The sequence below is a fragment of the Perissodus microlepis genome, chromosome 19 (genome assembly GCF_051167445.1).
Source record: "Perissodus microlepis isolate ML-2025 ecotype Zambia chromosome 19, ASM5116744v1, whole genome shotgun sequence".
NCBI lineage: Eukaryota > Metazoa > Chordata > Actinopteri > Cichliformes > Cichlidae > Perissodus > Perissodus microlepis.
The window spans coordinates 26608751-26635950 of NC_140479.1; the positions used below are offsets into that span (position 1 = coordinate 26608751).

General features: G+C 39.2%; 2 protein-coding genes across 2 annotated transcripts; both read right to left on the minus strand.

Annotated features, from left to right (window-relative positions):
* Positions 1-2989: 2989 nt before the first annotated feature.
* Positions 2990-8889, minus strand: LOC146366178 (hepatic lectin-like). The gene is made up of 6 exons (XM_084915294.1): positions 8821-8889; positions 8315-8404; positions 7781-8047; positions 7536-7702; positions 6205-6341; positions 2990-3773 (listed from the first exon to the last, which is right to left on the minus strand). The coding sequence occupies exons 1-6, from the start codon at positions 8885-8887 to the stop codon at positions 3629-3631; spliced, it is 873 nt and encodes a 290-aa protein (XP_084771420.1). The 5' UTR covers positions 8888-8889; the 3' UTR covers positions 2990-3628.
* Positions 8890-18785: 9896 nt separating this feature from the next.
* LOC146366179 (uncharacterized) lies at positions 18786-23929 on the minus strand. Its single transcript, XM_084915767.1, has 6 exons — positions 23833-23929; positions 23409-23516; positions 20786-21046; positions 20525-20685; positions 20192-20445; positions 18786-19280 (listed from the first exon to the last, which is right to left on the minus strand). Exons 1-6 carry the CDS (start codon positions 23927-23929, stop codon positions 19130-19132), a joined length of 1032 nt encoding a protein of 343 aa, XP_084771893.1. The 3' UTR covers positions 18786-19129.
* Between the last annotated feature and the right edge of the window lie 3271 nt (positions 23930-27200).

The following is a 27200-nucleotide window of genomic DNA, read 5'->3' on the forward strand; positions in this document are numbered from 1 at the left end:
TCCCCTGCACCCTGGTGACATACCTGCACCCCAAGCCCTGCGTGTGTGGGTGGGTGTGGTAGAGCGGGAATAGGGAGGCAGCTGAGGATGGGGAGGGAAGAAAGGGAGGGGCAAGCGGCCCCTCCCTGGGGCCAGCTCCCCCGCTGACCCCAGTAGGCACCCCCACACTCTGGAACCCACCAGGGCAAGGGGGCCCAGGCCCATCCGGACCGGGGCCCGCAGCAGCAGCACCGCCCAGCCCCACAGAGTCCGGGGCAGCCCACCTGACTCCACCCCAGAGAAAACTGCACCCACCCCATCATCCAATCATCTCCCAAACTACACAAGACAATAGACACCCAGGCTGAGTTCATTCTCCCCCTCTCCTATATCTCTCCCCCCACCTGCAGAGTGAGCTCCTGTGGTGAGGAGACCACCTGCAAAGATATAACAACCTCCCCACCAGTTAGAGAGCCCCCTAGTTGGGCCGATGCACCAGAGGTCCCCTGCACTGGGGCTGAGCCCCCCTGCACCCACCCGCCCACAGCTCCGGCGACACAACAGCCAGGACCCAAGCCCCCAAGGCCCGGCCAGCACCCCAGACCGGGGGGCGGAGCACCCCCAGACCCCCAAGCCTCCACGCCCGTCCCAGACCCTCCCAGGGGCAGCCAGGCTACCAGGCCAGTAACCAACGTCCGCCAGCACAGACCCTCCCCCATCTCCGCTGTACGCAGCCACAAGGAAAACACCATCTAAGAGCCCCCAGAGCTCCTAACCAGGTCATGGCCACATCCCCCAGGTTAGGCCCTCTAGGGAAACGTCCCTAGAGACTCCCCAGATGCCCTAAGGCCGTCCCTACCCCCATATCAACCACAATAGCGAAGGCAGGACCAAACCATGACCCCCCCACCCCCACTAGGTGATGAAGCCGATCAAAGGAGCCCAAAGGGATTGATCAAATGTGATGGCAGAGGTTGTATCAAGACTAATGTGATCTATTAGATGGTTTTTATATTGGTTAGAATTAAGATTATTTTTATTTTTCCAGTTAATGAGGACCATTTTCTTGGCAATGCATAGGGCCGTAAAAACAACGTGGGCTGTGTTTATTTCTGCAGTGACCTCATCCAAGTTGCCCAGCAAGCATACTAAAGGGGAGGCTGGAATGTTACATTTCAGACACTTTGATAAGTCTTCACATATCTCACGCCAAAATTTCTGAACTGGTGGACAGAACCAAAGAGCGTGGATGTAATTGTCCGGTGTATTTGCTGTGCAGTGTGAGCAATTGTTGGAAGGCGTATAGCCCATCTTGAACATCCTATGACCAGCATAGTGCACTCTGTGTAATATTTTGTATTGTATTAATTGCAAACTGGGATTTCTGATCCACTGAAAGGTTTTTAAGGATATCTGAGACCAAAGGTTTGGGTCTAACCCACACTTTGGGAAGGTCTGCATTAAAGCATCATAGTCAAGAGAACAGAGGAAAGCACTGCCCTCTGCTGGGAGCAAGTGAAAACACTTTTACTGACGGTTGGATCAACATCCTGAGTTTGGTGCCAAACGCATCATTAAATACGGAACAAGATCATTGAGTGAGGGCACACTGACAACAACCACCTAGCATTATATTTTCTGCTTTCAATCGGTTGCACAGCACAGCTGTCTTCATGATTCTAATATGTATTCATATAGAGATAATAGCTTTATTTTATAGTATAAAAAAATTTAATCATCACTGTTTAAGACAATATTAACATTTTAATGAGCAGAATAAAGTATAGGGTGAAGAAAAGTCAGAGTGTAATATCTCCATATAAAATGTTTAATTTGAAACAGGACGATTATATTAAAAATTAAAAATAACAGCTGCTGTTGTGAAGCAGAGGCTCCTCTGGTGGGCTTTGGAGGTGACGAGGATCTTCGACTTGTTCCTGACCAGGAGTGGGCATTCCACCCTTTTCATGCTGAGGACCGCTCCAGGTTACACCTCAGACCGTCAAATATATGAATGTTATTAGATGGATTTTAACTGTGTTCTTATGTAACTGCCATAAATTTTCAACAATGGCTTTAAAAAGAGGTAAGGAGGATGGCGCACACATCTTCTTGACAAAAGAGTGAAACAAATCCACCATTAAAATTACAACCAGTAGTTGATATCAGTCACATGCATATCTGGCAAGACACTTTGCTGTGTCGACACAACTCACTGCTGATTAATTCTTAATCACTGAATTCCAGTTCAAACTTTTATCAGTGACAAAAGTGAATCAAAAATAAAAGTAAAGTAATCTCTGGTGTAACCTTTAATTCGATGATACACAAGATCGTAATATGCTGACTTTCTATAAGAAATCAAGGAATGTGCCCAAGTCTAGTCAATTCTATAGTGCTGCATAATCAATGATCAGTCATTTAAAATAATTATCATACATGATTAGATTTAAAGGCTATTTGTGTGCCTTGAAACTTCTTCTGTAAACTCAGTGCTCTGCGCTTTTTAAGATTTAACAGTCAGCTGCACTTGAAAGATTTTAAGTGTGACATACAGAAAATGGGATGAATCTTCATGGAAACAGGAAGTTTATGGTGACATAGTGCAAGAGTTCTAGTGACCTTGACTGCTGAGCTGAGTGATAAATTCCTTTTAGTTAAATTTTAGTTAGAATTTTTTAAAGGAAGAAGTCAAAATATCTTTGCATAAACGAAATCTACTTTCTACAGATAAGATGTAGTAAATATCCTCACTTTTCCAAAAGAAATGAAGGCCACGTTCAACACTGGTTAGTACATTATGTTCATGTAAAAATGTGTAGCCTAGTTTTGACAAAATCAAGTAAGCACAGCCTAGGCCATTTTCATGGTGCAAGGATCCTTCTTCTGTGCTGTATAATTATAATAAAATACAATGATCATACATAGTCCACTTTGGGTACAGCACAGTGCAGCGGTCCCTGTTCTGCAGGTACTCTGGTTTAGATCTGCAGAGTGTGAAGGGTTGTTTCTCTCTTTATGTCAGTTATGGACTGGAAACTTGTGAAGGGTGTAGATTGATTGTATCACATTCATTTAATAATAGTCTCTCTTTTTTGCCTTTGCCATGACTTTAGAGCAACTTGCCAAGTTTTTTAGCAAAATCAGATTTAGTTCACAGATGTTTTCTGTGCTGCCTACAAATTCCAATGAACCTAACCATCCATATTTATGCTTCCACATTTGTCCTTATTTATTTAGAAAAATAACAGAAATACACGATTAAAAGACACAAGAACAAGCATATCAAACAATTACCATAGCAAAAAAAGTAGATCCACATAAAAAACATACGGTATACGTGTTACAGTTTAATGTCAACTTGTCTAGTGCATAGCATTTACTCTATATGCTTTTATTTCCAAAATAATGTTAATTATTATTATAATAGTTTTTTTCTTGATACTAACCAGGCTGGCTTTAGGTTTAGTGGAATTTCTTTTAATAACAAATAATTTTCACACAGACCTCTAAAGTAATTAGAATGTTAACTGTACTGTTGTACTGTTGTAGACTCTGAATATGAAAAATAACCCAAAAACTGATAAAATATTTCTTGTTAAAAATGCTTTTTTAGCATCATATCAGGAGTGAAAAGACTTTTTCTTATTTACATTTCACACATCCAGTGCAACTGCTTCAAGTCACAATTTCCATCATAGCGGGTCTTCCAGGGATTAAAGGCGGAGTGAACTGCAACCCCACAATGTTCTCCAAAATCTCCGCCGTTGTTTGGTTCTCCATCCATCCAGTACCTAAGAAAATTGCATCATGTATCGTTAACTTCAAACCACACACTACCGGTCAAAAGTTTTAAAACACCCAATATTTTCAGTTATTTATTGCAATTCAAGTCATTCAAGTCCAATGAATAGCTTGGATTGGTACAAAGGTTCACATCAGGTGAACTGTCAGAGATAAAAAAAAAAAAAAAAGGTAAGGTTACCCAATGTACATTTTAGAATTATACAGAAAGGCCTTTATCCGGGAACCCAAAACAGAGGTTGATGAAGCCTTGAAAGCTGGTGCTACTAATTCCTACAGGTGTTCCAACTTTTCTGGATTACTTACAACCACTTCTGGATCACACTGTGGTATCATTACCCTGTGAGCATCAGTTGAACATTACTGTACTGGTGAAAGTAGTGCGTTGCTACAAAAATGGCAAGAAAAAGGCAATTAACAATGGAAGAGAGACAGCTCATCATAACATTTAAAAATGTAGGTCTTTCCCAAAGAGAAACTGCAAAGAAAGTCAAGGTGTCAGTGAGTACAGTTTGCTTCACCATCAAAAGGCAAGAAACTGGAGCAAACTCTGACAGGAAGAGGTCTGGCAGACTCAAAGCCACAACTGAATCAGAGGACATGTTTCTCAGAGTTAACAGCTTGTGTGATAGGCAGCTCACAGGACAACAGCTTCTAGCACATCTTAATAGTGGTCGTAGTAAGCAAGTCTCAGTTTCAGCTGTGAAGAGAAGACTTCGAGCTGCAGGTTTGACAGGACGAGTTGCTGCAAGAAAGCCATTGCTTAGACGTCAGAATAAGACAAAGAGGTTTTCCTGGGCCATGAAACACCGCCGTTGGACTACTGAAGTCTGGTATAAATCTTTAGTTCATCACAAAGGATCTTTGAATGGCGTGGAGTAGGTGAAAGGATGGTTCAGGTGTGTGGAATCAACTGTCAAACATGGAGGAGGAAGTGTGACGGTCCGGGGCTGTTTTGCTGGATCCAGGGTCAATGAATTGTACAGATTGAGAGGCACCCTGAACCAAAATGGCTACCACAGCATTCTGCAGCGCCATGCCATACCCTCTGGTATGCTCCTAGTTGGTCAGGGGTTCATCCTACAGCAAGATAATGACCAATACATAATTCCAGCTATGCCAAAATTACCTGAGGAAAAAATGGCCTGTATTTGTATAGCGCTTTACTAGTCCCTAAGGACCCCAAAGTGCTTTACACATCCAGTCATCCACCCATTCACACACACATTCACACACTGGTGATGGCAAGCTACATTTCATTACATAGCCACAGCCACCCTGGGGCGCACTGACAGAGGCGAAAAAAGAACAAGATGGTAAGCTTGAAAACAGGGAGTGGCCAGCACAGCCTCTACACTTAAACCCCATGGAGGTAGTTTGGGATGAACTGAACAGAAGAGTGAAAGCAAAGAAATCTACAAGTGCCACACATTCATGGAAACTGTAAGAGACATGGGAAGAACTTTCTGAAGAATTTTGAGTTCTATTGTAGAAAGAATGCCACAGGTGTGTTCAGCTGTTATATCCGCCAAAGATGGCTACTTTGAGTCAAAAGTAAAAAATGATTTTGAAGTCCAATTGCTTATTTATACTATGCTTTCATTTCAGAGTGCAATGACACATGAAACTGTATAATTTTCAATAAAAAAATGGAAAAATTGGGGTGGACTGTCATGGCTGCTACGGCAGTCATGTGGTGTTTGTGAAGGAAGGACCCAAAATGCAGGCAAAGGCTGTGATGCGAGTGAGCGTTTATTCACAGTGATGGCAAAGTGACAAAAACAGGAAAAAAGGAACGGGGGGCTCCAAAACCTAAACTGGGAAAACTAACCTCATACAAACCCAAACTGAAACACAAAACGTTAAACACTGGGATACCTGGAAGCATGAGGAGACAAAAGGCACGGGAACATGGGGCGAGACAGGCAGGGATGACACGGAGAATGTTGAGCAGAGAGATGCTGAGAAACGGCAACTAACGCAGACGGACCGACAACAAGCAAAGGCAACCTCACACTATAAGTACACACACAGAGGGAACAAGGAATGGCAAACAGGAGGCACAGCTGATCCTAATTAACATGACGAGACAAGAGACACAGACCCTAAAAGTAAAACCGGAACCCACAGACTGAACTACCGACACAGACATAAGGACATGACACAGAGCACAGATGGAGCACACTGACAGATAACTAGGCACACAGCAAAGGAGGCACAGGAAGAAAACCTCTCAACTAGAATACATAATCAAACATCAAATCATCAGATAATAACCATAATAAGAGAATAACAAACACAAAACGCTGGGTCACCAACCCAGCACCATGACATGGTCTAAAACTTTTGGTTGATAATATATATAATAAAATTCATCTATTTAACATAAAAGTATGAAGAAATGATTGGTGCTGTTCTCACCTTTGTTGCACCTCTGTGACATTATTAATCCATGTCCAGTTCCCCTCGTTCTCCATGTCAGTGAGTCCAATCCAGAATCCATTCTCCCACTTACTATTACTGGTTTTCATATTTTGGATTGTGTTACTCACATATTTCTAAAGAGAAAAAGAAAAAGAAAAAAAGAATCAGTTAACACCTAAAAGAAAGTTTTCGAATGACCTAATTATAACAACCATTATAGAAATTAACTCATTTTCAGGGCACGACCTTGACTTGTACAGTGCCAGTTTGTGGCTACATTACATTCACCTGCTCTACTGTTTTTGAGCAGTTCGAGCCTGTGTGATTTGATCAGGTGGAAAAACTTTGTAATGACATAAAGACATCATCTTGTCCAAATGATGTTGTTCCAACACATTTCTTAAAAAAGATTCTCAAGGTGGTCAGTTCTGACATTTTAGCGATTTTTAATAGCAGTCTTAACCGAGGTGTTGTGCCAGCCTGCTTTAAACATGCTGTTGTGCAGCCTGTGATTAAAGAAACTAATCTCGATTCCTCTGTTCTTGCAAACTTCAGGCCTCTTTCAAAGCTTCCCTTTCTGTCAATAATTTTAGAAAAGAATGTATTTTTTCAGCTGCAATCTTTTCTATACAGTCACCATGTTCTCGAGAGGTTTCAGCGCCTAAATTGCCTAAATTTGCCTCTCCACATCAGACAGGCTCCTACCCTCAATCTTTTTAAATGCTATCCTAAAACACATCTCTACTCATTGGCTTTTAATACTGCATGAGAGTTATTTACTTATTTATTTGTTATTTGCTATTTTTTATTTGGCATTGATGTTAATTGATATTTTTGTTATTTTATTGTGTAATTTGTATGTTTGTACAGCACTTTGGTCAACACCACTGTTGTAATTAAATGTGCTATATAAATAAATAAACTAAACTAAACTACATAACATCTTTTTAATTTTTCCATCACCTGGACCTTATGTTTATTAACAGTAAGCAGATTATAGCATGTTGACATGACTGTTTGCTGTTTTTTGCTAATTGTTTACTTGATTTTTTAATAACATATATTTCTCTTTAAATTTATTTGTTGACTGCTTGGAGTTTGAGTTTTGGATGTCTATTCTGTTAAAAGGTGACCCAGAAAGAACAGCTGGTTCTTGGGTAATAACATCTAAATGAAGATAAACATACTCGATATGAACTTTATAATCAGCTCTGTGATTAGCAGAATTTAAATCCATGTTAATCACTCTCTGTGGTCTCTTAGGCATGTAGACTTTCTGTCTATCTGACTTATTTTTTTACAGTCATCCTTGTTTGTTTTAAACCCACCTGCTCTTCCTGGTTATCGATCACAACCAGGTCAGATCCACGACTAACACAGTCCTCTCTGCTCTGATGCCAGTTCTTTTTAACAGTAGAGGACTCGGTGTAGGAGAAGAAATAGCAGGACGAGTTGAAAAGAGCCCAACCAGGGAGGCATCCGCCACAAGATCCCTCTGAGAGAAACAAAGAGTTATCGTCTTTTCCAGTTAACACATTTCAGGAAAACATAAATAAGGATAAAATTTTCTCACCTAAAGTTGATACATTGGACTTCAGGTTTGCCTTCTCCATTTGCAGTGCTTGCATCTGTTTCTGATAACCATCATTGACGGTCTTCAGCTGCTCAATTTTCACCTTTACTTCTTTGTGGTTGTTGATCGCGCTTTCTAACGCCTTCTTGGCCTCCTCTTCAGCTTCGATCACATCGCTGTGGTTGCTTCGGAGATAGTCGAGCTCACTGAAGAGCTGTGTTACTGCTGGGTTGGAAATGTGCAAGAAGTCCTCTTTGACTTTGGCACCTGAAAATGTTTGTGTCAAAATATCAATAGTTGAGTCACATTTCAAAATACTGGAAAATAATCTTGACACAGTTTTGTTTAGAAGGAACTAAAATAGTTTTTTAATCAACAAACTAGAACATTTTCTATTTAAAAGATGTGTTACTGCTTGTGTTAACATGATTACTCTAAAATCTTATAGTGAAAGTGTGTTATCAGCAGTTTATCAGTAAGTTTCCAAATTAAAAAAAGTGGGAAACGAAACTTCATGTGAATTTTCACACTCACAGTTAACTCCAATAACAACAGCCGTTATCAACAGCACAGTGTTCAGCAATCCCAGGAACGATATAATCATTGGGTACTTTGTTGATCCACCTTTAGTAAATAAACATAAAAATATTGTAATGTTTCAACGTTTGGCAGAAAACACAATTGACTTACATTTTCCTTCTTAGCTTCTTCTGCTTTGTAGGCATGCTTGAACAAGTGAACTGTATATCCTCACAGCTGCAATGAGTTTGCGGTCAAGCCACAAACCAGCTACATTAGAAAACACATCTTATTTGCTATATTTAGGTTTATCTGACCTCATACAAATACAACTTCATATGCAAGCATCCTACAAAAACACACAGGTTTAGCAAATATTTAAGAATGATTTCAACTAATGTTCTTCCACTAAAATAGGCAACACTGACTTCAGGAAACTACCTGGAAAAAAAAAGATGAAATAGAAGGAAAAGAGGAGAAAAAGTGATGGTTAAACGAGTCACTGTGGAAGAAACTCGTACCTTGCCTAAATATATCATTGGACGGTGCGTCATTGTTCTTGTTTGGCCTTCTCTGTGGATTATCCATGACTGCACTTTTGGTGGTAATGCTTACTGATCTGTCTGACTTCTCTTTTATAGCCTCAAAAAACTGACTTTGAATACGTAATGCTTGCGGTGGGTGTATCAGTTCTGCCTTGAATTCTGGGCCATTGACATCTGTTCGTGTTTCTGTGAAAACCAGTAATTTGATTTAGGATGGAGGTCGGCAGCCACATGTGGCTCCTCAGCTGTGGCTCCCTCAAGTTTTGGGCGGAAAAAATAAAAGTAAGAAAAATTTGCATGTTACAGGGATAGCCTGCTTTAAGAAGGTAGCCTGATGGTAATGTATTCCGTGCCACAGGTTGAATGTTGTGGGGAAAACAGAGACGGCCTCTCTGTGCACAAGTGAGTGCGAGTTACATCTGCAGCACGAAGTTTAAAGTAAAAAGTATGTTTATAGTTGGAGCTACTGCAGCCAAAAGAGTCTAACCGGCCCAGTTATGAGCGAAATGTTAGCATTCATCTGCAAACTGTGTTTAGCGCATCCAGGAATAAAGTTCTGCTGGTGCAATCCTCCGATGCCTCTCTCCATCTCTCCACTTTGCGATAAGTTTACCCAGCCCAGACAGCTAGTTACCAGCTACGAGCCAAACTCAGAGTACATTTGACAGAGGTCTCTGCACTAAATCTGCCATTACGATATGACCCACAAGCAAAGATTTGCACATACTTGTTTCATACTAGGACTTCTGTGGATCTGTGCGAAGCTGGCAGCCTTAAATGTGCATCGAAACATCACGTGGGCATGCAACACGAGCTGTGTGTATCCGGTGATTCGTCCACATGTATTTAAGGTTTTGTGAGCTGGATTGTTACAGAATATTCTGTTGTTTTTCAATAACTATCTATGTATATTTTCCACCATCAGCTTTTGTATTTTTTTTACGCCCAGGGCTGGACGGTTGATTGCTGCCTGCGGCTTGATGAAAAACAGAAGATGATAGCACATTAAAATGAACTGAAGTCATTATTACAGACAAATAGTTATCACGATTATTCTTTTTACTTTAAAACTATTCGGCCACTGCTACGTTTTATTTATTTGAAAGTGGACTATTTTCTATTTGATGAATTTTCCAATTTCCAATTTTTTTCCCTCCTCTTCATAGCATCTATAAAACAGTTCTTGAAAGTAAAAAGCTCTTCGTCTTATTAAGAAATCTTATTATTCTTGTATTAGGTATAAACGGACTATTCATCCCCCCCCCCGGCCGCACTACAGACACATAAGCACGAGTGCGCATGCGGCTGTTTTTGTCCCAGAATACGGTCGGAGGGGCTAAAATGTCCCTGTTGAAGGTTGGTGAACCCCGGTCTAGGGTCCTGCTTGAAATGACATTTTCTCATAAATCAGTTATCCTGATGCTTCTAAAAGTTTAAACCAGTGCTAGTTTTTTGTCATGACTACTGTACAGATGTAGTTAACCACATACTGTATAGATTGTAGATTACTGTAGACATACTGTATACTGTAGACCAGCGGTCCCCAACCTTTTTTGCGCCACGGACCGGTTTATTCCCGGCAATATTTTCACGGACCGGCCTTTAAGGTGTCGCGGATAAATACAACAAAATAAAACTAGTACCGGTACCGAAAAAAAAGAAGATTTATTCATAACACACGTGAAAAGACCCAGGAAAACTGAGTTAACAATAAAAACGATAACAAAATAACTCTGAAAACCAATAAAAACCTTGAAAACCATACATTTCACACCTGAGCCTCAACTCTCGCGGCCCGGTACCAAACGACTCACGGACCGGTACCGGTCCAAGGCCCGGGGGTTGGGGACCGCTGGTGTAGACTGTAGATTTCACTATATTTTTCATATCGCACTGTTTTAGTAGAATAATAAAAATACAAGCTATTACACAAGTTCAAATTTTCATTCCTTCTGCAAATGTGCTCTTATGTTTTTTTGTTTTGTTTTGTTTTTCTAGATCTGACTTCTGAAAACTTGTCTAAGAAACTACTAACAGATACTATGATGCAATTTTTTCGAAGAAACACATATCCTCTTTTTTTTTGAAGAAGTAAATTGACAGCACATCTTACAATAAATTAGTCTACCTTAGCTATAAAGCAGGAAACAGACAGTGCAGCTTTATATGATAACAACAAAATCCACTTACACATGCAATTAATTAACATCTAATTTATAAATTAACTATTAATCCACTATTATCACCCCTATAATCCCAGTTACATTATGACATGTTGTTTAGTACTTTGTTTTTATGAGTTGCAAAATTGTGGCTCGCTGAAATTAAAAAAAAAAAAAAAATTGCTAATTATGCATTTAATAAAACATCCATACATCATTTTTACCTGTTTAACTGATAAAACTACAGTTCTACAGTAATTGGCTGTAACTGTTGATTAATGTAATTGTCGAAAGCTATAACCAGAGGTAGAATGTAACAGACAATACGTAAAAAGTATTCATATAAGAGAAGAGCTTGAGAAAATGTGGAGCGTGAAGGTAACAGTGGTCTCAGTGGTAATTGGAGCACAAGGTGTAGTGACTCCCAAGCTAGGCAAGTGGCTCCAGCAGATCCCAGGAATGACATCCGAGATCTCTGTCCAGAAGAGCGCAGAAGACCTGCTGATCAGGCACATTGATTGGTGCCTGATCAGCAGTACCTGTGAGCATAGACCCTGCTACAGTGGTCAGTTGAGGACTTCACCTAGCACGCCATGGCTGACTGATCTGGGTTGGGACAATGTCATAGGGCAACTTCAAGGTGGTGTCCCAAAAAAACAAATTGTAGCATTATTTGGAGTGAGCATTTGAAGTCAACTTTAGTTTCATATATGAAATATTTTTAGGATTCATTTTTTGAACACTGCCTCTATCCACCAATTTGAACCCCGAGGCAACAATGGGTGGCCAGAGACAATGCTTGAAAGTGAATGCAATGACTAAAACAGTGTCTGAGAATATTTAGTGAATCGTGTATTTCACATTCAAAAAAATAATTTCTGAGTGTGTTAGGGCAGCATAATTGTGACAAAGGTGAGGGATGTATGAAATATTCTCTTCACCAAAATAGATGTTAATAATTTAATAGTTCAAACTCATAGCTCCTGTAGTCTTCACTAATGAGTTAATGTTATTTTATAGTTTCTTACTAGAAAATTTAAGTTCTTTAAATTTGTTACTTATAAGCCTGATGATAGTTTTAAACTAAGATTTATGATAATTATCATATTTTAGCGTGTAAAAAGTGTAAATCAACGCTTTCCATTTACTTGATGAATGGTATTCTGCTGGTAGTCATTGGAGTTCTTGGGATAACTGTGTCCATGACAGTCTACGTGACAAAAATACAACTTCAGTTTCCCTTTTCTGTAGAATTTCACAATGTCCGAACACCAAGAAAATGAGCGCTGAGCAACTATATAAGGGGACAAGGGGATTTTACATGTTGGAAATTTATTTTGAGCCTTTCATGGAAACATGCTAATGTGGTGATTTTTGATCAGAACTGCTGTTTGTTCCAAAGTTTAGTTTGATGTTAGATATTTTACATTAAAGACACAAACACACAGATGTGATGTGATCGAAGCTGAAGAGGAGGACAAGAAGTTACTAGAGCATGTGAACAAAAACCATGAACAATGAAAGGTGGATATTGAGCAGCTAAAGACCATCAGTGATGGAATGTTGCAATTCTTGCAGCATTCATTCACACAGTCAGCTTACTGATTGCATGATCACTGCAGCCTCCAGGCTTATGAATTTAAGGTCAGCATCTTGTATCAGACTACCTCATGTGAAATGATCACTTTTTTATTACTCTTAATTGTTTTACTGTGTTTATTTTTGCGTAGAAAACTTTTTGTCTGTAATTGTTGAGTTTGCATCTTAGTATCATGTTTACCTGAGTTATCAGACTGCTTCAGATTGAGTAGATCTCAAATCGGTTGGCAGAATAGGTTTTAAACCACAAAATACGGACATATTTAATTAAATATGACCGAGGTAGTTCCCTCTGCAGATGTGCTCTCTCTTTATTTAGATTGTTGCTGACATTTACGAACCGGATGTCTTAGAAACTGTTTTTCAAAAGTTATGATTTTTAGAGGAACATATTCTAAGTCTTTTAAAGAAGTAAACTGATAATATCATGCGCTGTACACGTGATGGACAGCAGCTACTCTGTCAGGCCTAAAATGAATAACAGGAAGCAGCCACAAAATTCACTTATTATCCCTTCTGATGCTCACCAACATGCTTGATCTCATTTCTAAATGATCCAGTAACCCAGTTAAGTTGAAGTCTTATATAATTCAAATATTCCAGAAATATGTTATTAGCCTTCCAAAATATTTTCTACAGTTAAAAATACTGACTAAAGTATAAATAATGACTTTGACTCTCTATATATCATCTTTCCCTTTGTACACAGGCTGCTAACAGAAACAGGTTATTAAAGCTGCAGTTTTAATTGTTACCAGGCACAAGTGTTTCTTAATGTGTTCATCAGCAGATGAGGTGTAAACAGACATACTGGTATAATATTGTGTTAATAATGTAAAACACTGTAAGTCTGTATGCAATGTAAATTAACAATTTACTGTAGCATTGCTGTAGATAAATACAGCGTGCACACATGGGCAAAACATGTTTTAAACAGCAGTTTATATAAATGTGCTGAATAATGCTTTTTCATGTTAGCTGTAAGATTTGCTAATATGCTAAAAAAAATTCTTAAATGCTTACAGAGATTTGTCTGATAGCAACATGTGTTCATGTAAGATTGTGATGCATTATTGCATATATTTTAGCTCAGTGGTTTTGTTGCTATTTTGCATTTAATTTGGGTAACACACGGAACAACGTTCCAGGTCTTGTAGAAGTTTGCTTTGGGATACAATGCTTCACAGCCCCCAATATCCTAATCAAACAAATAAAATAAAAGTTATCAGGGTCATTCTATCTCCAATCAGCAAAGTTTTTGAACATTCTCTGCTTGACCATTTCTGATTTGCATAAAATTATTATGGTCCAAAGTCTGAATATATATAATGATTGTTGCAGATTTCAGTTTTATATAGGAAATAGTTTTGAACATTGCCCCTTTCCACCCCGTTTTACTTGAGTGGACAGAGGCAAAGTCTGAACGTGAATGGAATGACTGATGACCAGATGAGGCAATTATTTTTAACATGAATATCTGAAAAACCAAGATCGATAAAAGCCTGGAATGATCACTACCTGGTCTTAGCATGAAAATGAATCTTTTCTGTAATTTGGGACATTTATATGAAAAACTGAGTTTTGGCTAATTAAAATATTTGTAAAAATTCAAGCTGTCCTGTAAAGTCTTAAATTAAAAGTGATGATTTCACATGAGGTAAGATGCTGACCTTAAACCCATAATCCTAACACCTAACCAGCCATAAGCGTAATGCCACGAATGCTGGAGGCTGCAGTGATCATGCAATTAGTATGCTGACTGTGTCAGTGAATGCTGCAAAAATTGTAATATTCCATCATTGATGGTCAATATCCACTTTTCATTGTTTATGGTTTTTGTTCACATGCTCTACTACAGTGGTTCTCAAACTGTGGTATGCGTACCACTGGTGGTACTTGGGCTCCCTGTAGTGGTATGCGGGAAATCTCCCCCCCAAAATTTAAGATTAAATAATATACCATTGCAGAGGTATGCAAAGGTGCCAAAACGCTGATGGAAAAAACACAGCTTTTTCCCACCGTACCAAAATCTCAGGCACCATCAATGAGTTGGTGGTCCTCGGGAGTATCGGTGGGGATGAAGAAGATGCCGTTAGTGAGTCGTGAACTATTGCCTGGATGCCAAAGCTTCTGGTAGCCAGGCGAATGCGATCTGCTTCTTCTGCGAGTTAGCGGTAATCCTTCGCGGCCAGCAGCAACTGTCAGAGGAAGAGGTGAGTGAAGACAAATCCACTGTCATCCGATCCTAGCAATCACAGCATGCTCTCCATGAGCTCGAGAGCGATACCATCACCCAGGCCTGAGAGAGAGAGGAGTTTCTCGGCCCACTCTGCATTGGAGAGGGAGTAGCGCCACAGCAGCAGTGCCTTGAGAACGGTGTATTTCCCTTGGGTGGGGGGGTTTGGGAGGAGGGTCATCACACAGCGGGTGGACAGCGGATCCAGCGAGGCCACCACATGATGGTATTTCGACACGACGACACGACAGCTGAAACACCACGAAGAACAAACTGGGCTTTGACATGCACAAACCACGAAGGAGGGTCGTGAAGCCAAAAATCCAGCAGCTTAATCGCCGCAGCAAAAATTAAAACGTACAGCTCTGTTAGCACTTCTGACATAAATGAAGAGAGAAAACTCAACAGCAGCGGTGTTTGTAGGGCTACTGAATTTGGGCTAACTAGTATATAATAATGTGCTACAAGGTGGCTAGCTACACAGCTATGGTTAGCCCCCCTTTTTGGGGGGCTTGTTCAGATTAAATAGAACAAGATAGAAGCATCAAAGCATGTTGAAAACACAACAGCCCTGATAAACGCAGAGTAGTTTGTTCATATGTCATCACATAAGACCGGATTTCCCACCTGCTGTGAATGTTTTATTGCAGTACAGTTGTTATTATTATCACTTGTTCCATCCTGTTTATGACAGTTAAAATAAATAACATTCATATAATAAATAAAATTGTCTCGTGTAAACTGTATGTGGTGCTAAATAGGCCTATACTACTGTACTTTAATGTCGGTCACAAGGGTGGTGCTTCAAGAGCCATATATTCTATGAGGTGGTACTCATTGTGAAAAGTTTGAGAATCACATGCTCTAGTACCTTCTTGGCCTCCTCTTCATTTTTGATCACATCACATCTGTGTGCGTGTCTATAATGTAAAATATCTAATATCAAACTAAACTTTGGAACAAACACCAATGCTGATCAAAAATCACCACATTAGTATGTTTCCATGAATACCCTCAAAATACATTTCAAAGTACTTTTGAACATGTAAAATCCCCTTGTCCCCTAATATAGTTGCTCAGCATTCATTTTTTTGGTGATCGGACTGTGAAATTCTACAGAAAAGGGAAACTGAAGTTGTATTTTTGTCACGTAGACTGTCATAGTAACAGTTAATCCCAAGAACTCCAACGACTACCAGCAGAATACCATTCATAAAGTGTTGATTTACACTTTTTACATGCCAATATATGATAATTATCTTAAATCTTACTTTAAAACTATCATCATCAAGGCTTATAAGTAATAAAATGATTTAGAACACACCATTTTACAACCTCAAAATATTTTGCAGTTGTTTGAGATGACTGGAAAAACACTTTCAGTTTGAGTCCTTGTTCAGTCCTCTGTGGGATTTCCATTATAATATTGTTAGTTCTGCTAGAGCCACTCGCCGAGCTGGGGAACCACTGCATCTAGTGCTCCGATTACCACTGGGACCACTGTTACCTTCACCCTCCACATCTGCTCAAGCTCTTCTCTGAGCCCTTGGTACTCCTCAAGCTTCTTGTGTTCCTTCTTCCTGATGTTGCTGTCTTTTGGTATCGCTACGTGTATCACTATGGCCATGCTTGTTTACCACTACTATGTCTGGTTGTTAGCTATCGCCATTCGGTCCATCTGTATCTGGAAGTCCCACAGGATCTTAGCTTTGTCATTCTCGACCACCATAGGGGGCATCTAAAATTTTGACCTTGGGACTTCCAGGACGTACTGGGCACAGATGTTTCAGATTACTACGCCGGCCACCTTGTTATGGCGTTCCATGTATGCCCTTCCTGCTAGCAATTTGCACCCTGCTGTTTGTGTGCTGGATTGTCTCAGGGGCATCTTTACTGGGGCTACTGCGGTCAGTTAGGTCTTCACCTAGCACGCCATGGCTGACTGATCTGGATAGGGACAGTGTCATAGGGCAACTCCAAGGTGGTGTCCCAAAAAACCAAGTTGCAGCATTATTGGGAGTGAGCTCTTTTGTACCATCTCCAAATTAAAGACCGAGTTACATGACATGTGAGACACAGCTTGAGAAGTTTCAGTACACATTAGTTTTTTCATAGCCGAATGAAATTATTTCAAGTGGATGTTTGTGTCGAGCATGATCATCCCCATAAAGAATTTAAATTGTCTAGTAAGAAACTGTAAAGTAACATTGACTCATCACTGAAGACTACAGGAGCTATGAATAGAAAAATATTATTTTAATTTCAGAAGTTTACAGTTGTATTCAAGATGTTTCCTGTTGGGTCTGTGTTTCCACAAGCCCCGCTGGTTTAGCAACTTATTCTCGTTAACAACAAAAACAAGACGAACATCTTTTACTTGCTAGCAAGGGAGACCCAGCCGGTGTCTCAGAAAGCACTCTGAATCCTACCGCAGACTGACCCCAACGTCAGCCTCCGCTTGCTGCCTTTTATTGGGAAAACAGTTCACACAATACACATCACAGCAAAAGCACCTCCCACCGTAAAACCCCCAAATGGTTCTAAGACAAGGCACTATGTGTGTGTATGTGTAAACATCTGTATGCATGTGCAAGAACGTGTGTGTGTGTGTGTCATGTAACAATATGTGTCTCTGTGTGCGTGACTTCCAACTGTTTCTAACAACATCCTTAGTCATAAAATGGTAATCTCCCCCACACCCAATATATGGTATTGTATTGTTTCACCATGCACAACACAGTGAAGCCACAAAAGGGCAGGAAGCTTACCACACAAGAAACAGAATCTTCACAAGGGATGTGTCTACAATAATCCTCCCCCAGCACAGAGTGGCTGGAGAGGTGGTCAGAGACAAAGGAATGTCTTGATCCAATAGATTGAACTAACACCTTACAAATTTAAGAAACACAATGACAACATTCAATAATTAGACTTAACATTTCCAACCAGCTCATTTAAGATTCTGAAAATCTGAACTGCAGTACGATCACATTAGCCACATCCATCATCAAACTCCTCTTTTGTTGTGCTTTTTATCCTGTGACTCATTTGTTCAGTCGTAACCATCTTCTGGCTTTTTTTTATCTCAACCAAAGAGACGTAAATGCCACAAAAGTGCACCTTGAAGCTCAGTAAGCAGAATTTCACAATGATTTGTGCACATTATTGAATGGTACATGTGGTTGTGGTCTCCTCATTACCACCATTCATTTGCCCATTCATGTCTCACCGTGTCTTGTGCTAAACTTGTTGTGGACCTACCTAGAGATGGAAAGCTTAGCACCATAACTAGAAAGAATGTTCAAATGAGCCACTACTGGTGCTGAAAATTTGGTAAAAAGCATCCCTGTGATGACAGTTAATGACTGAAATGCAGACTTCATTTGAGGAACTAAAGAAGTTTAAATAAAGATGAGTTTAAACTATTTTGGTAAAGAGAATATTTCATACATCCCTCACCTTTGTCACATTTATGCTGCCCTAGCACACTCAGAAATTAGTTTTTGAATGTGAAATATATGATTCATTAAATATTCTCAGACACTGTTTTCCCTCTGCAGATGTGCTCTCTCTTTATTTAGATTGTTGCTGACATTTACGAACCGGATGTCTTAGAAACTGTTTTTCAAAAGTTATGATTTTTAGAGGAACATATTCTAACTCTTTTAAAGAAGTAAACTGATAATATCATGCGCTGTACACGTGATGGACAGCAGCTACTCTGTCAGGCCTAAAATGAATAACAGGAAGCAGCCACAAAATTCACTTATTATCCCTTCTGATGCTCACCAACATGCTTGATCTCATTTCTAAATGATCCAGTAACCCAGTTAAGTTGAAGTCTTATATAATTCAAATATTCCAGAAATATGTTATTAGCCTTCCAAAATATTTTCTACAGTTAAAAATACTGACTAACAGAAACAGGTTATTAAAGCTGCAGTTTTAATTGTTACCAGGCACAAGTGTTTCTTAATGTGTTCATCAGCAGATGAGGTGTAAACAGACATACTGGTTTAATACTGTGTTAATAATGTAAAACACTGTAAGTCTGTATATATTTTAGATGAACAATTTACTGTAGCATTGCTGTAGCTAAATACAGGGTACACACATGGGCAAAACAGTTTTAAACAGCAGTTTACTTTATATAAATGTGCTGAATAATGCTTTTTCATGTTAGCTGTAAGATTTGCTAATATGCTAAAAGGTTTATTAAATGCTTACAGAGATTCGTCTGATAGCAACTTGTGTTTATGTAAGATTGTGATGCATTATTGCAGATATTTTAGCTCAGTGGTTTTGTTGCTTTTTCACAAATCCATTTCATTTGGGCATCACATTTAACGTCGTTCCAGCTCTTGTAGAAGTTTGCTTTGGGATACAACGCTGCACAGTCCTCATTGTTGATATCATTTGGCTCTCCATCGTTCCAGTACCTGAAGAAAACGACAAGTTACACTGCTGAGACAGGATTTCCTTTCACACGATCCACATTAATCGTTATTCACTTTTTATCTTATTCATGTAATTTATTCTTCAGGAGGAAAAATACAACTGACTGCTGATTTACACAAGTTTCACCGTGTGTATACGTTTAATCAGGCCTCCTCCTGACATTCTTTTGTTATTTATTTTTTCAAAAAATTATTCCCTTGATATTAATTGTGGTTTAACTTTTGTACAGTTCTTTGTGGCTTTTATGTCTTTAAAAAGAACTATATAAACTTTACTTTACGTACTTTTCATTCTTAATGTGAAATTTCCAGCAAATTTTACATTACATGCTACATTAAATGAAAAGATGCACAGTATTCAAAGACCAAGAAGACGTTTTTGTATATCTGTATGTGGAGAATGGACTAAGTGTATAATTAAAACAACATGAAAACATAAAAAAGTAGAAGTACGAATGTATATGTTCATCTGTTGTATTCTATTTAACCAATTTAGCGTAGCAGGGGTACTGGAGCCTATCCAACCACAGTAGGCGGAAAAGGCCGGGTACACCCTTTTGGCTGTAGTAATGTAGATTGTTGTTTGGCTTTGCGCATTGCATATTGCATTACATATGTATGTGTATATAGAGATGTGTATTTGTATGTATGCATATATGTGCATATATGTCATTGCTGTACGTATAGATGATATTGAGCTGATAATTTTAATTGCATCAAAAGGGATTGGATTAAATAAGTTTATAATGCCTCCTAACTCATGCTAGCAGGTAAAATAAGCTGTGTAGTGTTGTTGGAGACAACTCAATGTACAGTACACTTTTGTTGTTTATGTTTATATTTCTTCATGTTTGAAATGAAAGCAGTCGTTTTAAATGACACTAAACTCTTACCCTTCAGCAAGTAATGTTCCATCCCACCATTTCCAAGTCCCTTCCTCATGGACGTCTCTCAGTCCGATCCAGAAGCCCATTGGGGGATGAGGCGTATCTTGATGATTTATTCTTCTGCTTATCCAATCCAGAAACTCAGGGTCTCTGTGAGGCATCCAAGGTCTCACACGGCGAGGAACGTGAGACTCCCAGACCAGGTCACGAGTTTGTCTCGGGGCAGCTTGATGATTTATCAAGTAATTAACTGTTGAGTTCTAACAAAAAAAGAAATAAAACCAAAGATAAATTTTCAGAAATCTACATGAACACCGCTCCACAGAAATATTAACAAACCTCTTCATCTTGGCTGTCTATGATTATAAGATCTCCTCCCTGCAGCTGACAGAAGTCTCTGGATTCCTTCCATGTTTTGAATTCATTTGATTTCAATGGGAAATAGTAACATACAGAGTTCATTAAAATCCATCCTGCAGGACAGTGTTTGCAGCCATCGCCTGTTTCCAAAAAATAATACCACCTTTATAAAAAATTATGAAATAAATCATTATGCTTTTACAATTTTATCATATACAGAAACAATGAAACAGGCCTTACTAAGCATTGATAAGCGTGTTCTCATGGTTTCAATTTCCTTTGTAACTTTTTCAATCTGACTTTTATAGTCATTGCTTCGTTTTGTCTGGTGTTCAAGCTCCCAGTTGGTTTGTGTCTGACGGCTCATCTCGCTGTCCAGCTGCTTCCTGGCATCCTTCATGGTTTCCACTGCAGTCTTGTAAGTATCCTGGAGGTTGATGAGCTCTTTGCTGATGCGTTCGGTATCATCGAGCGTGAGATGAGAATCTGTGAGTTTGTTGTCTGCAAGTGTTGAAGACTGTTACTTTTCTTATTCTTAAGTAACAATATTATAAATCAGGTGGTTTGACAACATTGTACATCATCAGTTTTATTTAGAAATGCTATTGTAGATTTCCAAGATGTGTACAAATCATTGTAGCAGCAGTACAATGAATCAATAAGCAGGCTGACAGCAAATTACTCACCTCAGTACATTTAATCATTATGTCCATGTTGTAGCACATAGAAATGTTTAGTCAACATTTGCAGACAGACACATTTTCCCTGTAACTGTGCCTTCGCTCTAACTTTTGTTCAAAATGTGATTTATGTGATGATTTTGCCTAATAGTAAACAGAAATATTTGTCTTTCTTCAACATCCTTAGAAATGTTGCTCAACAGCTATCACCAAATGGGGCACTCTAAATCCTGCACTGGAAACATATCCTTTACTTAACCTGTGATCACACATTTTGGTTTTCCAGTGCAAAGGCAGCTGGCAGAGGAATGGCCAAGGAAAGGAAAGACTTCACTGAGCGAAAAGGATGAGGACAAAAGCTGGTGATGATTCAGTGCAGCTGGTCTCAGGGGATGAAGCAAAAGCCTGATCAACTTCTCTACAAAAACAAGGTGAGTTTAATGTTATGATTTATTTTACTTTTTGATGGTATGTTCAATGTATGTTACTTTAATTATATAATGCTCAAGTCATTTTCCACCTCAAGTTTCTCAATATTAAACCTTGTAGCTTTATTCATTTTATTTTTGGCTTAAAAGTAAACAAGAGCAAAAAAAAACCCCTAACTTTTTAAAATGTCTTTCTGTTCCTCTTTTTTCCTCTGAACACATCCTGACCAGGCTCAATGGGACGGGGGAAGTAAACAGCGATACATTCACCCAGACTGCTGATGTTCCTGTATGAACTGAAAAACTTTGAACATCCAAGAAAAAGCTGAGGTTATTTTCTTTACAGCTCATATGGATCTTGATTGACTGAACATTCAGACTTTATTCAGGACTTTGCTACAGGGAGAGAGGTACCAACATGTGTGAGCACATGTGTACACACACACACGCACACGCACACACACACACACACACACACACAGCATCTCACTTCATGCTTGCCCTTCCCCTAGACTCTTGTGTCACTCAGCAGTTTGTCGTATTATTGTCTTATTTGTTGAAATTTAGGGTCCATGAGCACAAGCAGGGATTTTTACTTGACCTCATTCTCAGAGGCCTCGCTAATATTTAACGGTCGTGAAATATGTCAAACTTTTCTCCATCCCTAAAGTTAAACAGCTGAGAGCATCTTTAGCGCAGCAGAGAAAAAGATGTGCGCCATGAACCGGAGTTTAAGTGATCCATTTAAGTGATCCTTATGCCTTTGCTGCCGATGAAAAGTTTTCATCAGAAGAAACACTTCTAATTGTACTTTGCTCCTAACTGTCTTTGAAAGGCAAGCATAGACAAAACAAATCCAGTAGATGCAGTCTATCTGGAAGTTTAGTATAGTAATCTGTCTTTTTTGTTTTAATGTTTTATTCTGTGTTTTATTTATTTATTATATGGGGGGAAAGTCCTGTCAGCCTTGTGCTGAGAGGGCTGCAGTCATCGATCTTTTTTATTCTAATAAACCTAAATCACAGGATCACTGATCTGTTCAGTTTTATTCATGTAGCACCGCTTAGCTGTCAACAACTCTCATCTCAAGTCACTTCATATTGTAAGGTAGAGATCCTACAGTGTTAATCTAGGATAAAGTAGTCTCGGCTTCATTGATGAAGTAAATGCAATGATTCGACAGACAAGAATAGAAACCACAGCTTAACAATTTGGCTGATCAAAAGAACCACGGGGCAGTGATTCTAGCTTAAATGTACTCTGGATATTGTTAAATATTCTTACATCTTTTGTTAATGTTTGCCAGGTATCCTGTTTAAAGACAACACTTTGAAGTCACTTCCATGTCTTTACATGAGGACAAACTCATTTCAAGGAAAATAAAAATGCTCAAATTTTAAAGATTGTAAATTATTGTTTAGTCATTTTATGACGAGATGGATGCTGGCATATTTTAGTACAGTTTTGGAATTGACGCGAATAAAAAGAAAAGGATAAAAACCAATTTTGTTGTGTACTAAAACAAACAAACAAACAAACAAAAAAAACAGAAGGTGTTCTGGCAGAAAAGTTACCAGGACTTTTTTCAGTTTTTCTGAAGTTTTTTTTTTTTTTTTTTACAGTTTTTTTTTTTGTTTGTTTGTTTTTGTTTTTGGACTATTGGCAAAGTTTGATAACCATTTGCTAAATTGCAAAAAAGAAATGATTTAATAATGAAAACATTTATGTGCACTCATGTAACTCATAATGACTTACAGTGGATCCCCAGGCCAACATCCAGTATCAGAAGAACAGCAGCAAGAAGCGCCAGGCTCACTGCAGCCAGTCTGTGGCGTCTCCCAGGACTCATAGTGAACATGGACACTAAACAGGCAGAACATTATCAATTTTCAACTTAAAGGCAGGTAACACACATATAACTTGGTTGAAGCTTTAAAAGAGTAAAATGTGATCATTTTAGGACTTAATATTACTGTTTACTAGTAGTTTATTTAACATCTGCTCTGTACTCTTTATTTATGATTAGAAAAATCCTGTTAGAGCATGTAAACCTTACACGTAGTTGTCTCAGATCATCATGTCCTGTCATTATATCTTAACTCTATAAAACCTACTTCAATCAAAAGAATCAGAAACCTGACTATGGGAGTGCAATGAATAAAAATTTGAATTATTATACCTTTTATCCTGTTAGACTGATGGTAAGGAGGATACTCTTCCTCATGCAAATTGTCTTCATAGACAAGTGTCTGAAAACCACCATTTGTCTCCTCCATTCTCACTGTTCAGTCTAAATCAGTCATATGTCAGTGCATTTAAGCAACAATCTGTCACAGATTGTGACGCCTACTGCTGAGGTCATCAACAATCAGTTCCAGTGAAATCTGCTGTTTGTAAAAACAAAGAGGGAAGTCCATCCATCCATCCATTTTCTTCTGCTTATCAGGGGCCGGGTCTCGGGGGCAGCAGCCCATGCAGAGAAGCCCAGACCTCCCTCTCCCCGGCCACCTCCTCCAGCTTGTCCGGGGGAACACCAAGGCATTCCCAGGACACACTGGAGAGGTTATATCTCTCCAGCGTGTCCTGGGTCTGCCTAGGGCCTCCTCCCGGTGGGACATGCCCGGAAAATCTCACCCAGGAGGCATCCTTGTCAGATGCCCAAACCACCTCAACTGGCTCCTTTCGATGTGGAGGAGCAGTGGCTCTACTCTGAGCCCCTCCCGAATGGCTAAACTATTCTCACCCTAAAGAGCTGATCCAGTGTTCCACGACCAGGACGAAAACTGCATTGTTCCTCCTGCATCCGAGGTTCGACTAACGGACGGACTCTCCTCTCCAGCACCCTGGCATAGACTTTCCCAGGGAGGCTGAGGAGGGTGATTCCCCTGTAGTTGGAACACACCCTCCGGTCCCCTTTCTTGAAGATGGGGACCACCACCCCGGTCTGCCAGTCCAGGCCTACTGCCCCTGATCTCCACGCAACACTGTAGAGGCGTGTCAACCAAGACAGCCCTACAACATCCAGAGCCTTCAGGAACTCGGGGCAGACCTTATTCACCCTAGGGTTCCTGCCACCAAGGAGTTGTTTAACTGCCTCAGTGACCTCGCCCCCAGAGATTGGTCGCCTGACGGTTTGCCAGAATCTCTTCGAGGCAGTCTGAAAGTCCTTTTACATGGCCTCTCAGAACTCCTCCCACACCGAGTTTTTGCTTCAGCCATTCCGCTTGGCATGTCGGTACCTATCAGCTGCTTCCAGAGTCCCAGAGGATAACCAAGCCCGGTAGGACTCCTTGTCCAGCTTTCCCTCTTCAAAGAGGGAAGTGATAGATGTTATTAATGTGTAGGTGCCACAATTACTTTCCAGATACATGAGATCTATATCTGCTGATCTCTTTGAGAGAATTCAAAGAATTTGTCCAAATCACAGCTGAAGGAACCCTCGTCAGTGTTAGGTTCAGTTTTATTTATATAATAAAATGTCACAACAACAGTTGCTTCAAGGCACTTTATATTGTAAGGTAAAGACCACCACGATAATAAGAGAAACTCCAACAATCATATGACCCCCCTAAGACAACAATGCTTTGCATAAACTACATGAATTAAATATACCGTTAGCATTAGAGAATGCTTAAAAGTTGCTAAACATTATACACTTAGCATAAGAGAAACAAAAATGCAACCCAAGTTTTTTTAGTTGAGACCGAATCCATTGTGCTGATTAAAGAAACAATCTTTTTTTTGTTGCTACATTAGTGTCAAGATTTTCTCATTTTCTGTTTCTATTCTGAATAAACCACCAGGATGTTCAAAACCTTCTGCATTTGATCATTTTTCACATATAAGAATTCCCCAGTGACTTTTTACATTTTTAATCATTTTTTCATTTTGAAAACAATTGATCAGTGTGACCAGGTTGTAGCATTGCTTTCAGTATGAAGAGGCTGGATGGTGTACAGATACCTGCAGTGTTTTGTTCTGTAAGAACAATGAAAAGTAAAGTAGTGAGAATGAACTGCATAGCTTTCAGAGAGGACTTTGAACTATGAGTTTATTAGTAGCTATAACTGAGTAAACCATTAAGAGGAAGCTGGGGTATAAACACACAAAACAGTAAAACATTGGGGCAGTAATGTAGAACAGTATGTCTCTATAGAAGATTATAAACAATATACCCAAGCACTGTCCGATAAATTAATACAGTGCATAAATGTTAACTGAAAGATTTGTTAGGTTATAATTTATTAAATATTTACCAAAATCTGTGTTTCATATGCAAGCTTGGTACCTCTACCCCAGAGGCCTGGGAGACTGAGGGACTGATTTAATTTTAAAACACCTGTGAAAACATTACAGAGATGCTTCATGGAATATTACATTAAAATGTACTTTAATCATGAAAAACAAGGACTTTTCAAACTGAAATGAAGGTTAGCTTAATGTTAAGTAACACATCCCATTTTCTCTTTTCACACTGATTAAACCAAGTTGGCACGTTTCCATAAACACTGAACATTTGGGTGTAGCACTGCCTTCAACTTTTATCAGTCATCATAAACCAACATAAAATTTAGATTTTGTTCCAAAAAAGGCTTTTAGTATTTGTATAGAAGTTTAAAAATATGAACAGCTCCCTCATTTAATGTGATTACACAATGAAATACACAATGTGCTTGTTAAGATATTTACCAGTGAAAGAGAGAGAGAGGAATTGGTAAATTCTTAAAGTTACAGATTTAGGGGTCTTCACCCAGGACTTGGTCAACAATTGAATGAATCTATAAAATATATACATATATATATATCTATAAAAGAGTCTTTGGATGTGCTAGTGAAGCTCTGAAGTGTGCTGGATTTGTCAATGAAACAAGTCATCTGACTGGCAGAGAGAATGTGGAGACCTCAGGAGGACAGTTCATCCTCAAAATTTAATCTTATTCAGCTCGTTTTAGAACTGAAGAAGCTTCTCGGATGAAAGGTGAAATGTCTTCATGAAAAAAGTCCACTCGCTTTCTCTCCAAGCTCTTTGGAACAGACAGCTTATTGTAAGTATCTTCTAAACAGCTTTGCACTGATAAATGTTTCTGTAGATTAATGTAGAAATACATTAAAGCATCATAGTCAAGAGAACAGAGGAAAGCACTGCCCTCTGCTGGGAGCAAGTGAAAACACTTTTACTGACGGTTGGATCAACATCCTGAGTTTGGTGCCAAACGCATCATTAAATAGGGAACAAGATCATTGAGTGAGGGCACACTGACAACAACCACCTAGCATTATATTTTCTGCTTTCAATCGGTTGCACAGCACAGCTGTCTTCATTATTCATTATTCATTATTGTCTATTGTCTTCATTATTGTCTATTCTGTAAAATAGTCAGATGTCTATTCATATTAATGTACAGAATCCACCTGCTTGCTGCTACTACGGCACATTCACCCAATGTATATACTATATATATATATATATTATGTTCTTCCTCTTACTTACATGAATAAAGAATAAACCATACAGTGAAACAGTGATCCTCTTTAGAAATGTTTAAT